Source organism: Lampris incognitus, chromosome 16 (genome assembly GCF_029633865.1).
Source record: "Lampris incognitus isolate fLamInc1 chromosome 16, fLamInc1.hap2, whole genome shotgun sequence".
NCBI classification, from domain to species: Eukaryota; Metazoa; Chordata; class Actinopteri; order Lampriformes; family Lampridae; genus Lampris; species Lampris incognitus.
The window spans coordinates 22,657,145-22,669,440 of NC_079226.1; the positions used below are offsets into that span (position 1 = coordinate 22,657,145).

At 46.0% G+C, this 12,296-nt stretch overlaps 1 protein-coding gene across 1 annotated transcript in view; it reads right to left on the reverse strand.

The window, feature by feature from the left end:
- asap2a (ArfGAP with SH3 domain, ankyrin repeat and PH domain 2a) overlaps positions 1 to 12,296 on the reverse strand; it is an 80,307-nt gene that overhangs the window by 7,532 nt on the left and 60,479 nt on the right. The window contains exons 12-23 of the mRNA XM_056295337.1: positions 11,761 to 11,848; positions 11,064 to 11,112; positions 10,445 to 10,611; positions 8,845 to 8,978; positions 6,589 to 6,683; positions 5,853 to 6,042; positions 5,331 to 5,416; positions 3,837 to 3,952; positions 3,175 to 3,242; positions 2,435 to 2,542; positions 1,975 to 2,203; positions 465 to 617 (exon numbers count right to left, since the gene is read on the reverse strand). Of these exons, the coding sequence (XP_056151312.1) occupies positions 465 to 617; positions 1,975 to 2,203; positions 2,435 to 2,542; positions 3,175 to 3,242; positions 3,837 to 3,952; positions 5,331 to 5,416; positions 5,853 to 6,042; positions 6,589 to 6,683; positions 8,845 to 8,978; positions 10,445 to 10,611; positions 11,064 to 11,112; positions 11,761 to 11,848 (1,483 nt within the window). The remainder of the gene's footprint in view (positions 1 to 464; positions 618 to 1,974; positions 2,204 to 2,434; positions 2,543 to 3,174; positions 3,243 to 3,836; positions 3,953 to 5,330; positions 5,417 to 5,852; positions 6,043 to 6,588; positions 6,684 to 8,844; positions 8,979 to 10,444; positions 10,612 to 11,063; positions 11,113 to 11,760; positions 11,849 to 12,296) is intronic.

Below are 12,296 nucleotides of genomic sequence, written 5' to 3' on the forward strand. Positions count from 1 at the left end.
ATGTGGAGTCGCCAGCCGCTTCTTTTCACCTGACAGTGAGGAGTTTCACCAGAAGGACGTAGCGCGTGGGAGGATCACGTTATTTCAACCGGTTCCCCCTCCCACCCAAACAGGCGCTAGTGCAGCGACCAGGACACACACCCACATCCGGCTTCCCACCCGCAGACACGGTCAATTGTGTCTGTAGGGACGCCCGACCAAGCCAGAGGTAACACAGGGATTCGAACCAGCGATCCCCGTGTTGGTAGGCAACGGAATAGACTGCCACGCTACCCGGATGCCCCATTACTGACAGTTTTAAAGGAATATGTATGTGACAACGAAGAATGTCTGAAGAGATTCAATAAATCAATAAGTAAAATTAGGTGGTGTGTATCAGAGCACAAAATGATACTGTGCTTAACAGGTGGACATTTATCAATGGTCTTGGCTACAAAGCCAGAGTGGGTCAAATGGGTCCATACCTCCAGTTGAGGTGAGTCTCATAGGGGGTACCGGGGGGTGCATGTTGGGGGGATCAGAGGACGACCTCTGTCGACCCACCAAGTCTAAAGAACCAGGTTTCCAGCTAGGAGACGACGAAGACTGACCCATCCCGCCCAGACCGGATAACTGGACTGAGGAAGACAAGGAGAGAGATAGAGATGACGAAGAGAAGGAAGAGAAAGAACAAGGGGGGGGGCAGAGGGAGAGAGAGAGTCATTGGGATGAGAGAACAGAGAGCGAGAGAGAGATAAAGCATTAGCTTCTCCCGAGATGTACATACACTTTAGAGGTCAAGTCATTTCCATTTGAGTTTAATCAAGCGCGACAGCTAATGGGGAGAGGGAATTTGTAAAATGAAGGGCTGAGGGCTGTAGGAAGGTAGGCAGCAAGACTAGTTGTTTTGTCTTCTGCTCCCTTGACGGAGTGCCAGACGGCCACTAATATTATTATAGAACAACTGTGCTGGGATGCATTACAAGCTGGTTGACCTCTAGAGCAACAGTGCAGCATGCACCAGACAAGAAGAAATACATCAATAAAGCATTTTTTTTCTCTTTCTCCTTTTAATAGAAGATTATTGCACTTAAACGAGACTGAGTTCAACAACTCCATCAAAAAGCGCATCCTAACTACTCTGCTGTCTGCCATAGAGGCAGAGACACAGTCCAGACCAGCAGCTGTTTTGGATTCAAATAGATATAGAGCCAGTCCCACTCATGGCCTGTATTTCACACAACACTTTTACACAAAATCAAAAAGCTGTATGGGGTCAACCACATTCCTTAACCTCAATGCAATCGCTCACTAACAACACTTAGTAGCCCATCCCAATGTCTCCAATGTGACTGTCCCAGCTGCTTCCTATCGTGAGACCTCCAGCATATTGAAGTGGGTCAAAGCACCAAAGAAGTCATCTCAAATAATGTCATTAAGAGTGAGTTCTGGGTCAATTAAGAAAAACAAACTCCATGGTTACTAAAGCAACGTGGCCGACTGAGGTTTTGCAATCACAGATACAGCCAAATGAGATTGTTTTCCCTAGCGACTCCTCCTAAAGGGCATATTTTATAAATATCCTTCCCTGGGACAAGCAAGGAGGTTAAATATGGGTCAAAAATGTTTCACAGGTTATCAGGTTGAGCTGAATTGTGAAATCCTCTCCTTTTCATGCAATTACCTATAGCAGTGCTTCTCAACCTCGTGCAGGGTCAAGTGTATGTTTTCTTTTACAACCAAAGGTACACAACATATTAGCCAACTTCATTAAATGGAAGTTGGCCGATGGAATGCTTGCATTTCCTTGATCCTCCATGACAATATGGTTGAGAACCCCATAAAACGATCAAACCATCAAAATCCATTCAGTCTAAAATCAAGGAATGTCCTTCATTTTGAAACTACATCCTACAATTCACGCTTTTTGAGACCTTTTCTAGCCCCTTGGTGCTGTTTGTTTTGCATTGTGCCATGGGAAAAGACCGAGTGTACCTAAATTCCTTGGGGGCAGGGGCGGTGCGGAAGTAGTGGTAGGCATGCCGGGCTGGCCTGTTGGCGGGGTAGTATTGAGGATGGTGCCGTAGGTCTCGTTGTTGACCAAGCTGGGCATATAGACACGCTGTTTGTCCTTCGCCAGAGAGGCAGGACTAGGCTGGTGGTGGGAGTTACTTCCTGGGGTGTAACAGCTGACAGGCCGCTCATCTCTCCTGTGAGGGCTGGGCTGAAGATATTAACAGAGGGTAAAATAGGTCAGTACAGGATGAGTGGGGGTTAAAGAACAGGCCTGATATGTTTGGCATATTGTATGTCTGCGGTTCATCACTGGAGCGGGAGCCACAGGTGATTCGGTGACTAGGAAGGATTGCAATATGTGAGTTAGTATGAGGACTTCACAGATCCATTTTCCATGTGTGTAATCTACCTCCTACAACCCTACTCCAACCTTACTCACCTTTTCATCCAGATCTTCATCGCTCTCATCCAGGTCCTCATGCTGCAGACACCATTCATACTCGACGTGGACGTGGGCATTGAACTTCCCTGCCAGCGCCTGGTTCAGCTGTACACACAAACACAAACACATGCACGCACACACACACACACACACACACACACACACACACACACACACACACACACACACACACACACACACACATACACACATATCTATAAATGACAGAACCTACGTGCACCCCCCCCCTTTTCTCTCCAATCAAATTTTTTGGCCAACTACCCATTCTTCTGAGCCATCCCGGTTGCTGCCCCACCCCCTCTGCCAAGCTGGAGAGGGCTGCAGACTACCACATGCCTCCTGCAGTACATGTGGAGTTGCCAGCCACTTCTTTTCACCTGACAGTGAGGCATTTCACCAGGGGGACGTAGCGCGTGGGACGATCACACTATTCCCTCCAGTTCCCTCTTCCCCTTGAACAGGCACCACGACCGACCAGAGGAGGCGGCTCGTGCAGCGACCAGGACGAATACCCACATCTGGCTTCCCACCTGCAGATATGGCCAACTGTGTTTGCAGGGACGCCCAACCAAGCCGGAGGTAACACGGGGATTCGAACTGCCGATCCCCGTGTTGGTAGCCAACAGAATAGACCACCACGCCACCTGGACGCCCCCACCTATGTGAATTTTATGACACAAATAAAATCTGACCATGAACAGCCAGAGTGAACTCACCAGCTCCTCACACTGTACATGTTTCAGTCTCCTAGCAATGTCCAGCGGCGTCTCGCCAGACTCATTCGCTTTGAGGGAAAACAACAGAAACATGCACATTTACTGGTTAGGCTATATACTGCAGAGGGCCAAACGCACAGCCCTTATTTTCTTTAGCTGACTGTGACGTGAAATGTATAAGTTTCCCCCACACTGAACAAGTTTTGTTTTGGGTTTTTTTTTTTTTTTTGTCCTACTCGATCTGTCATGGCTCTGATGATGTCAGATCATCAGCATACAAAGATTAGAGTGTTGTGAGAAAGAGCTGTTGGAGTCTGTTGGCAAGAAACAATCACCCTGGGAACTTGGCCCAAAAGGCTTAGTCTAAAAGGAGTTTGTACATGTGTGTGTTTGTGTGTGAGAAGAAGTCACGACGAGAGAAAGAAAGGAAGAGGATGTGTAAGAAAAATGGACAGAAATTTGCAGAGAAAGAAAGATGATTTGGGTTGTAATTTGCTACCACGAACAATGTCCTACATGCTACAGTGCTGTTTTCCAAAAAAAAAAAAAAGAAAAAAAAAGTGAGAGGGCAGGAGAAGGAGAGGGAGAGTACAACAAACACACTTTTGCACACACCTCAGTATCCTGTTTGTTTTACAGTGTTAGTTCGTTTGTTGGTGTACCTATATCTATGGAAGCCTTGCCCCGGAGCAGCAGTTTCAAACACTCGCTGTTGTCGGTCAGGCAGCAGTAGTGCAGCGCCGTGCTGCCTTTGGCTGTCTGCTTGTCCAGATTCACACTGTCAGGAGAGACACAGACAGAAATAGGGAAAACATTCATTACAGATGTTTTAAGTAAAGTCCTTAATTTTTTTCATGCACCACTGGCGATCTAATTTCTTTCCCACAGATGTTAAATTTGCAGCATACTTTGATAAAAAAAAATGGTGAGCTAATGTGAACACAGCTTGAGGTTTTATGCTGGACTTCTGAGGTGACTTCTGAGCTGGGAAAACTTAAAAGTGGTGTATCATGCAAAAACGGTAATGTCAATTGTTGGAAAAAAACTTGATTTTGTTTGAGGTTACTAGAGTTGAAAGTTGTATCAGTTCATTTGGACACAACACTTATTGAGAGAGAAACATTTCATCAGTCATCTAAGTGACCTCTTCAGTCTCAGCTGACTGTAGGTATCCCCACCCTTATAAACAATATAGCGGCATAACAACTGAAAACAATCAGTTTCAAATGCAAATTATCATGACCATTAACTAGAGTTTCGATGGCAATGTGTACTATTCAGAGGATTTGGGAATGTTTGCAATCACAGCATTATAAGATGGTAACAGATAGGGTGTCCGGGTGGCATGGTGATCTATTCCGTTGCCAACCAACACGGGGATCGCTGGTTCGAATCCCTGTGTTACCTCTGGCTTGGTCGGGCGTCCCTACAGACACAATTGACCGTGTCTGCGGGTGGGAAGCCGGATGTGGGTGTGTGTCCTGGTCGCTGCACTAGCACCTCCTCTGGTCAGTCAGGGCGCCTGTTTGGGGGGGGAGGGGGAACTGGGGGGAATAGCATGATCTTCCTACGCGTTACATCCCCCTGGCGAAACTCCTCACTGTCAGGTGAAAAGAAGTGGCTGGCAACTCCACATGTATTAGAGGAGGCATGTGGTAGTCTGCAGCCTTCCCCGGATCGGCAGAAGGGGTGGAGCAGCGACCGGGATGGCTCGGAAAAGTGGAGTAATTGGCTGGATACAATTGGGGAGAAAAAGGGGGGGGGGATAAAAAACAAAAACAAAACATGGTAACAGATGTACTCTAAGGCCCCACCCCCAGTTCAGTGATGGTCGTTCCCTCTTCACATAGATGGTCTCGTTGACTCCCCGTTCAAACCAGCATCCTCATACTTGAAAGAGTGGCCACTGGCCTGTAGATGGTGTAGACTGCGGAGTGAGTCCTGGCCTGACGTGTTGGCTCGCCTGTGTTGCAACATCCTCTCCGCCAGCGTCTGTTTGGTTTCTCCAATGTACAAGTCATGGCAATCCTCCCAGAGTTGTGAGCTTTTGATGCTGAGCTAATGTGTTTCGTTAGTCTTTTCTTTCCTTGTATTCTATCAAAAAAATATTTACGCAAGAATAGATTTCCTCCTTGGAGTTTCCCTGCTTTCTTTACCTGTTCTGTGTTAAGAAGTCTACAATGTGTAGAGAAGTTCGGTCCACAAGTCTGACTGCCAGATGAAGAGCCGTCTCTCCATGTTCCTACAATTAGGGAAAAAAAATACTTAAATATCTGGCACTTTGGTTCTTCAAACACACACTCCACAAAGAGAGGCAAAAGAAGGAAGAGGGGTGATACAGATGCAAAGGCATTGCCCAAATGGAAATTTGTACCCCTTGTGACTGATGTGACTCCTCTGGAAACATCAGTCACAATAAAGTACAATTTTCAATCAGACCTTTCATGCAAATGCAGCAGGTGAGCACTGAATTACAATAGGTTGATTCTTATTAGATCTTTTAGAAAAACACTACCGCTGGTTGAATGCAGGGCAGGAGGCTGTGAGTGACTCACCACAGTATGCACATGTGAGCTCTCTCTTACTACAAACATTTATGGGGAGCTTCCCACACACGAGTATAAAAACACAGACACATACACAGCTAACTCCCACAAGTCACAGCGTTGTGTACTGACATGTCCATTGGCTAGCGGTATGGGCTCCATGAGGTCAACTCCCTCGGCATAGACTTGGATGAGGGAGAAGATGTCCCTGGCCTTCACAGCGTCGCACAGCGTGTGGAGCTTGGAACCTGCGTCCGGACACTTCCTCCTGGCAAAACGCTTCTCGGTGTATTTGGCTGTGATGAAGTCTTTCCTTGCCTGCCTGCTCAGACCAACAGGGAAGGGAGGAAATACAATATATCATTTACACATTTAATGAATAAACATGTGCACACAAAATTGACATGGATCCTTTTGGCATGAATCTGGTAAGGTTTTGAATCATTTATTCCTTGAAGTATGGGAGAGGTTCACTGGCAGTTTAGTGGATGTAACAGAGCTGCACCTCTTAAGCGGCGGTTGCAGATAAGACTGTTCCTCCTGCTGCCTTTACTGTCTCCAATTCATTGTGTGTATGTGTTAACATATCATAACAGATTGAAGTGAGGCATCAGTGTAAGATCTGCTGACATCATCAACTGTGAGGGGAGTCAGTGAAAAGGTAAGGTGGGTAGAAGGTAAGCCGAGAGCGAGAGCAAGAGAGAGAGAGAGAGAGAGAGAGAGAGAGAGAGAGAGAGAGAGAGAGAGAGAGAGAGAGAGAGAGAGAGAGAGAGAGAGAGAGACTGATTCATTGGGATGAGAGAAAAACAGACAGAGGATGTGAGACAGAGAAGGAATGTGACGGCAAGAAAGAGGAGGAAGGACTTACATGTCACTGGCAGGGTTGGGTTTGACCACATCTTCAGTAGTTAGACAAGCCTCCATGATTTCATTAAATCCCGCATTCCCTACATTCTTGGCCAGCTGTGGCGCGCGCACACACGCACGCACACATACACACACACACACAAACACAGAGATGTAAATGAGCATGCATGCTTTTGCAGTACATGTATTTCTGGACTATGCACTCATATGTGTTTTGTTTTTTTTTAATCAATTTCATCATCGTCGCCACAGCAGCTAACATTCCCATATTATAACATTCACACTGTTTATGGATTCCATCACACCCATTTCATTGTGGCTAGTGCAACTGGCGATTAACAAGGAGGAGTGCAATCATGACTGGGAGCATTTAATCCAGACCAGCCCGCTGGCAGTAAATCTACACACCAAACAGCGATTAGAAAAGCCTGATAAAATGTCAGCTATTCCAAGTGCAGAGTTCCCGAGGTCGCGTACCGTCTCGGTGGGACAGTGTGCCGAAGGAGAGACAAGGAAAAGAAAAACAGGCCAAGGGCATTACAAATTCTCCTCTCTTTCCCTTCCATCATCCTTTCCTTTTCTCTCATTCTCGCCAATGATATGTAGAACTTGTGGTTGTGTTATTGTGGTCATCATTGTAGTTGCTATGGATGGTATTACAGTTGCCTGTTTATCTGACAAATGGAGCTGTAACGAAAGTTCAATCAGGAAGACTATCATTTGCATGCATAGGCCTGTAGTTATATTTCTTTTTTTATCTTTTCTTTTCAAGGAAAACAAATCAAACTGAACAATTACAGTTGAAAGACTATATTTTTTTTACATTTTAACATCCCCAAATCCCATTTACCCACATCCTGCTCCCCTCTTTCTACTCCTACTCTGCCCCACAAGGCCCTTCTCAGAACAGAATTAAACCACATTACAGTAGGTTAAATACAAACACGAAAGAGGAAACAAAAAAAAAAATAGATAAGTAAAACAAAAAAACAAATGTAAACTAAAGAAGCAAGTAAATAAATAAAAGACTGACTACTGTACTAGCATCCGAGTCATTTTAAAGGTCTTTTTGGGCTTTATGAGGTTGGGTAACTGCTGGCTGTGTATGTGGTGGGCAAGCCGCAAAGTATTCGTTCACCCCAGACAGGCTCAAGCCCGATTTCTATGGTGCCATCTCGCCGGGAGGGAGGCAATCAACATATTCATCAATGGCTTCCAGTGAGAATAAAACCTATCAGAGGAGCCCCTCAGTGCAAACTTTATTTTTTCCGAGTAGTTATATTTCCTATTTTATACTACCATTCTCATCTCTCACGCATGATAACGCATATTTTACCTTGCTGTCATTGTCTGCGGCTGTTAATTGAGTTATCAGCTGATCACATCACCTGTTCTCATCTATCCAATAGCATAGTGACATACCTGCATGGTTAGCCTATCATCTTGCTGCTGCTGTCTTTTTTAAACATGTTTCTCTCCACCTCTAGGCATTTGTGCTACTGCTATACACGCCCCTCCAATCACCGCCTAGCCCTCACAGACCGCACGTTTCCTCTCTTCATCAGCCTCATCAGTCTTACGGGGCGGCACGGTGGCCCAGTGGTTAGCACTGCTGCCTCACAGCAGGAAGGTCCTGGGTTCGAACCCCAGGCCGTCCCAGGTCCTTTCTGTGTGGAGTTTCCATGTTCTCCCGTGTCTGCGTGGGTTTGCTCCGGGTGCTCCAGTTTTCTCCCACCATCAAAGACACACGTTGGGGTTAATACTCCTGTCTGTGCCCCTGACCGAGGCATGGCAAGAAGAACTGGAATATCTATGTATCTATCTATCCGTCATCTTAGCAGAACTCTTCAGCCACCACCACAGCAGTGTCTGGACTCCATGGGAGGATTTATCATGCCACTGCTCAGGGCTGATGCCCTTCGATTGAGTCCAAGCACCAAAGACTTTCTTGACATGTATTCATTTCCACAAAATCCTCCGTTATAATAAATAATTATTTTTACTTCATTCACCATGTCTCTCCTGATTGAAATGATGTATGGCATGCAATGAATTCTCAGAAGGACAATTCCTCTCTAATCTCCTCATCATCACCATCAGTTCTCCCCTCTTCTCCATTATATCGATACTTAAAATATCTGAAGGCTTTTTTTTTATGCCATGTCAATAAAAATGGAACAAGTGAAAGCTCCCCTAAAATAGTGCGAGCGTGAAGTAATTGGGTAAGATGATGGATGCCAGGCATGGTTTATTTTACCAAGAGCTCAGAGGTGCTGAGTACATCCAGGGTGAGAGACTGGATCCTGGAGTAATGGACCCCCAATTCTCTGTGGATCCCAGAGCACTCTATGCAGGTCAGGATGCCCAGATTGGTGGACAGCCATGTAGGATCTGTGAGGAAGGGACAGACGCAGAGATGGAGCCAGACAGAGAGGTGTAGTGAGAGAGAGGAAAGGAGTAGGTGGATTAGAGGTGGGAATGAGGACAAAGGTAAAAGATGTATGAGGGGGGAGAAGAGAGCAGACAGGTGTGTAGGTGACACTGTCCTTGGGTAAAAAGCCCTACTGGCAGTATTTCACATAAGCCAACTTTGATGAGTCCTTGCAGAAACATTTGTAGCTCTGGAACTTTAATAGCTGGCCTCAGCGCATTTTACTATCACATATGGTACAATGTTGTGGGAAGATGCCCAGGCTGAACTGTAATACAGTCTGGCCTACATTTTACTATCACATATGGTACAATGTTGTGGGAAGATGCCCAGGCTGAACTGTAATACAGTCTGGCCTAGATACTGTGCATGTGTGTGTGTGTGTGTGTGTGGCTGCCTGTCTGTGAGTCTATCTGCACATCTGTGTGTTTATGTGTGTGTTATGTCTTAAATGTATGCATACATTGCAGAAGGCAATTTAAGAGGTAGCCCCCCTTGCTAGTTTAACTACTACTTTTCATTTTATTTTTTGGATTTTTCCCCTTTTTCTCCCCAGTTCTATCTGGCCAATTATCCCACTCTTCCAAGCTATCCAGGCCACTGCTCCACCCCCTCTGCCAAGCCAGGGAGGGCTGCAGACTTCCACATGTCTCCTCTGATACATGTGGAGTCACCAGCCGCTTCTTTTCACCTGACAGTGAGGAGTTTCACCAGGGGTACGTAGCGCATGGGAGAATCACGCTATTCCCCCCAGTTCCCCTCCCCCCTGGACAGGCACCCTGAATGACGCAGGGGAGGCGCTAGTGCAGCGACCAGGATACATACCCACATCCGGCTTACCACCAGCAGACATGGCCAATTGTGTCTATAGGGACGCCGGACCAAACCAGAGGTAACGCGGGGATTCAAACTGGTGATCCCCATGTTGGTAGGCAACGGAATAGACCGCCAAGCCACCCGGACACCCATGTAACTAATAATTGACACATTTATTCAACCCTGATGATTTCTTAAGCACCAAAACATTACATTGATTTGGGATAAAACAAATGCTTTAACGCATAATTCAAAAATCACTTAAAACAAAAGAAGAACTAGTCCACATCTTAATCAGCCAGTGACATAGTTAGCCAAGCTGCCATGCTATTTTAAGGCCAAAACTGAAATTGACGTAAAATCAATCAAAACTTAGTAGTAGTATAAAAAAAGCACAAGCAGGATCATTTTTTTATGCCATGATGTGCATGTACGTGTGTGTGCCTATGAATTCAATATCTTTTATGTTATATCACAAGACACACAAGCTCTTATACATTGCTCTGAGGAAAGCCTCTAGAGGAAATGCTAACTTTGGCTACTATTAACTACTACCACCTCTTTCTAATTTTGGATTTCTTGAGTCCCTATACATATGTTTGCTACTCACTGGGCGCTCCACAGTCACAACAGACGTCATTGCCAGTCATCCTCTTGACCTCTGCCAAGATGGCCTTGGTCAGCTCCTGCACAATGTTGTTCTCCCCCACATGCTGGTCCCCTTTAAAGGCCTGATTCAATGCCTCCTCCTTACTGTTCTGCAACACTGAGATCCAACTATGGGGGGGGGGGTCAGCGAGGGAGAGGAGAGAGAATGCGACGGTGAGACAGGCGGAGGGAAATACAAGGAGAGGACGGAGGAGCAGTGCAAACGTGAGATGAGAAAGGGAGACGTGGGCAAGGCAAGGAAGACCAGGGCAATGTTAGAAGGACAGAAAAAAAGAATGAAAGAAAGCAAGCAAGAACACAGGCCAGGAAGCAAGGTTGTGAAGGTGGGAGGGAGGGAGGTGGGGGAGGAAAAGGATGAGTGAGGGTGAAAGGGCGGGAGAGGTGGTGGGGTCAAACCGAGGTCAACCTCATATGAGGCTGCGCGGTAGGAAGTGTGTGTGTGTGGGGGTCAAGAGTGGAAATTTGCTAAAGGAGGTAAACAGGACACTCCGGGCACATGAGTGCACACACAGGCACAGGAAGGAAGGAAGGAAGGAAGGAAGGAAGGAACTGGCACTTACATCTGACAGTCTGGGTCGTCCTCAGCCTGAAAGTGATATGTTCTGTCATCTGAGAGAATATGAAGGGATGACAACAGAAGAGGGAGAAGGGGACAGAGAGAGGAGAGTGAGATCAGTGGGTTGGACACAGATGGTGATTAATTCACCAAAGGACGAGGAAAAAGCTGTGAGCAGTTCCTTGAAAGAAAGATCCAAGTACTCCCCTGACAGGTCAGTGGGACAGTAGAGGTGAACGAGAAAAAAAATCAAGACATAATTTCAGTCCTTTTTTCTGTGTTAAGATGCAAATCACTGACTTATAACAAGAAACCTGTATTGATTTTTATTTTTTGGAAACTGGCACTGGTGGCACACTGTATCACAACCCAGACAGACTTGGCAACATCTGAGAATGACATACTGGTTCACAAAAGAGTTTGTCTGACAAAGTCCAAACATTTTGCAAAGTAACAAGTGAGCTGTCATTTCGATTAAATTTTAATGGTATCAAATTCATATCCATAACAAAGTAACTGTGAGAAGAATAAAAGTAACCAATTAACTGTTTACCTGCCGCTTAATTGTCAATGTTTTCTTACTTATTTGAGGTGCATTTCTTATTTCGACATCCAACCGTTCTTTGGCTAATTGGTAAGCAGGAGAAGGGGGAAGAGAAGGAGCCAAAGGAGGTGATGAGATGAGAAGGAGGGGAACTCACGGGATATGAGGTCGAAGCTCTTCTTTTCTTCAGGATTGTGCTTCACCTGGCAGGTGAGCAGGTTGAGTTTAGCTGGTGGCCGGTTAGCCTGACAGGGGGCAGAGAGAGAGAGAGAGAGAGAGAGAGAGAGAGAGAGAGAGAGAGAGAGAGAGAGAGAGAGAGAGAGAGAGAGAGAGAGAGAGAGAGAGAGAGAGAGAGAGAGAGCGAGAGAGAGAGAGCGAGAGAGAGAGAGAGTGTGGAGGGAGTGGGGGGGGGACAGGCGTGAATGTCAGGAATATGTTAAAGGCAAGAGACAGAGCATGCTGCATTTAAGCCATATCTAATTTCTATGGGAGCAGAATAAATAGTCACACAAGCAGCTATGGGTAAAATTGTAAGGTGTGCTAAATCTCCATAAAGACAATCATGGGGGGGAAAAACAGGGCTAATGTAAGCTGAAGCATGGCTGACTCCACTGAAGCAGTGATGCAAACAGAATGCAAACGCTCTAATTTGGCCTCTGCCCTCAGCTTTATGGTGTTAATGCATTCAAGGTT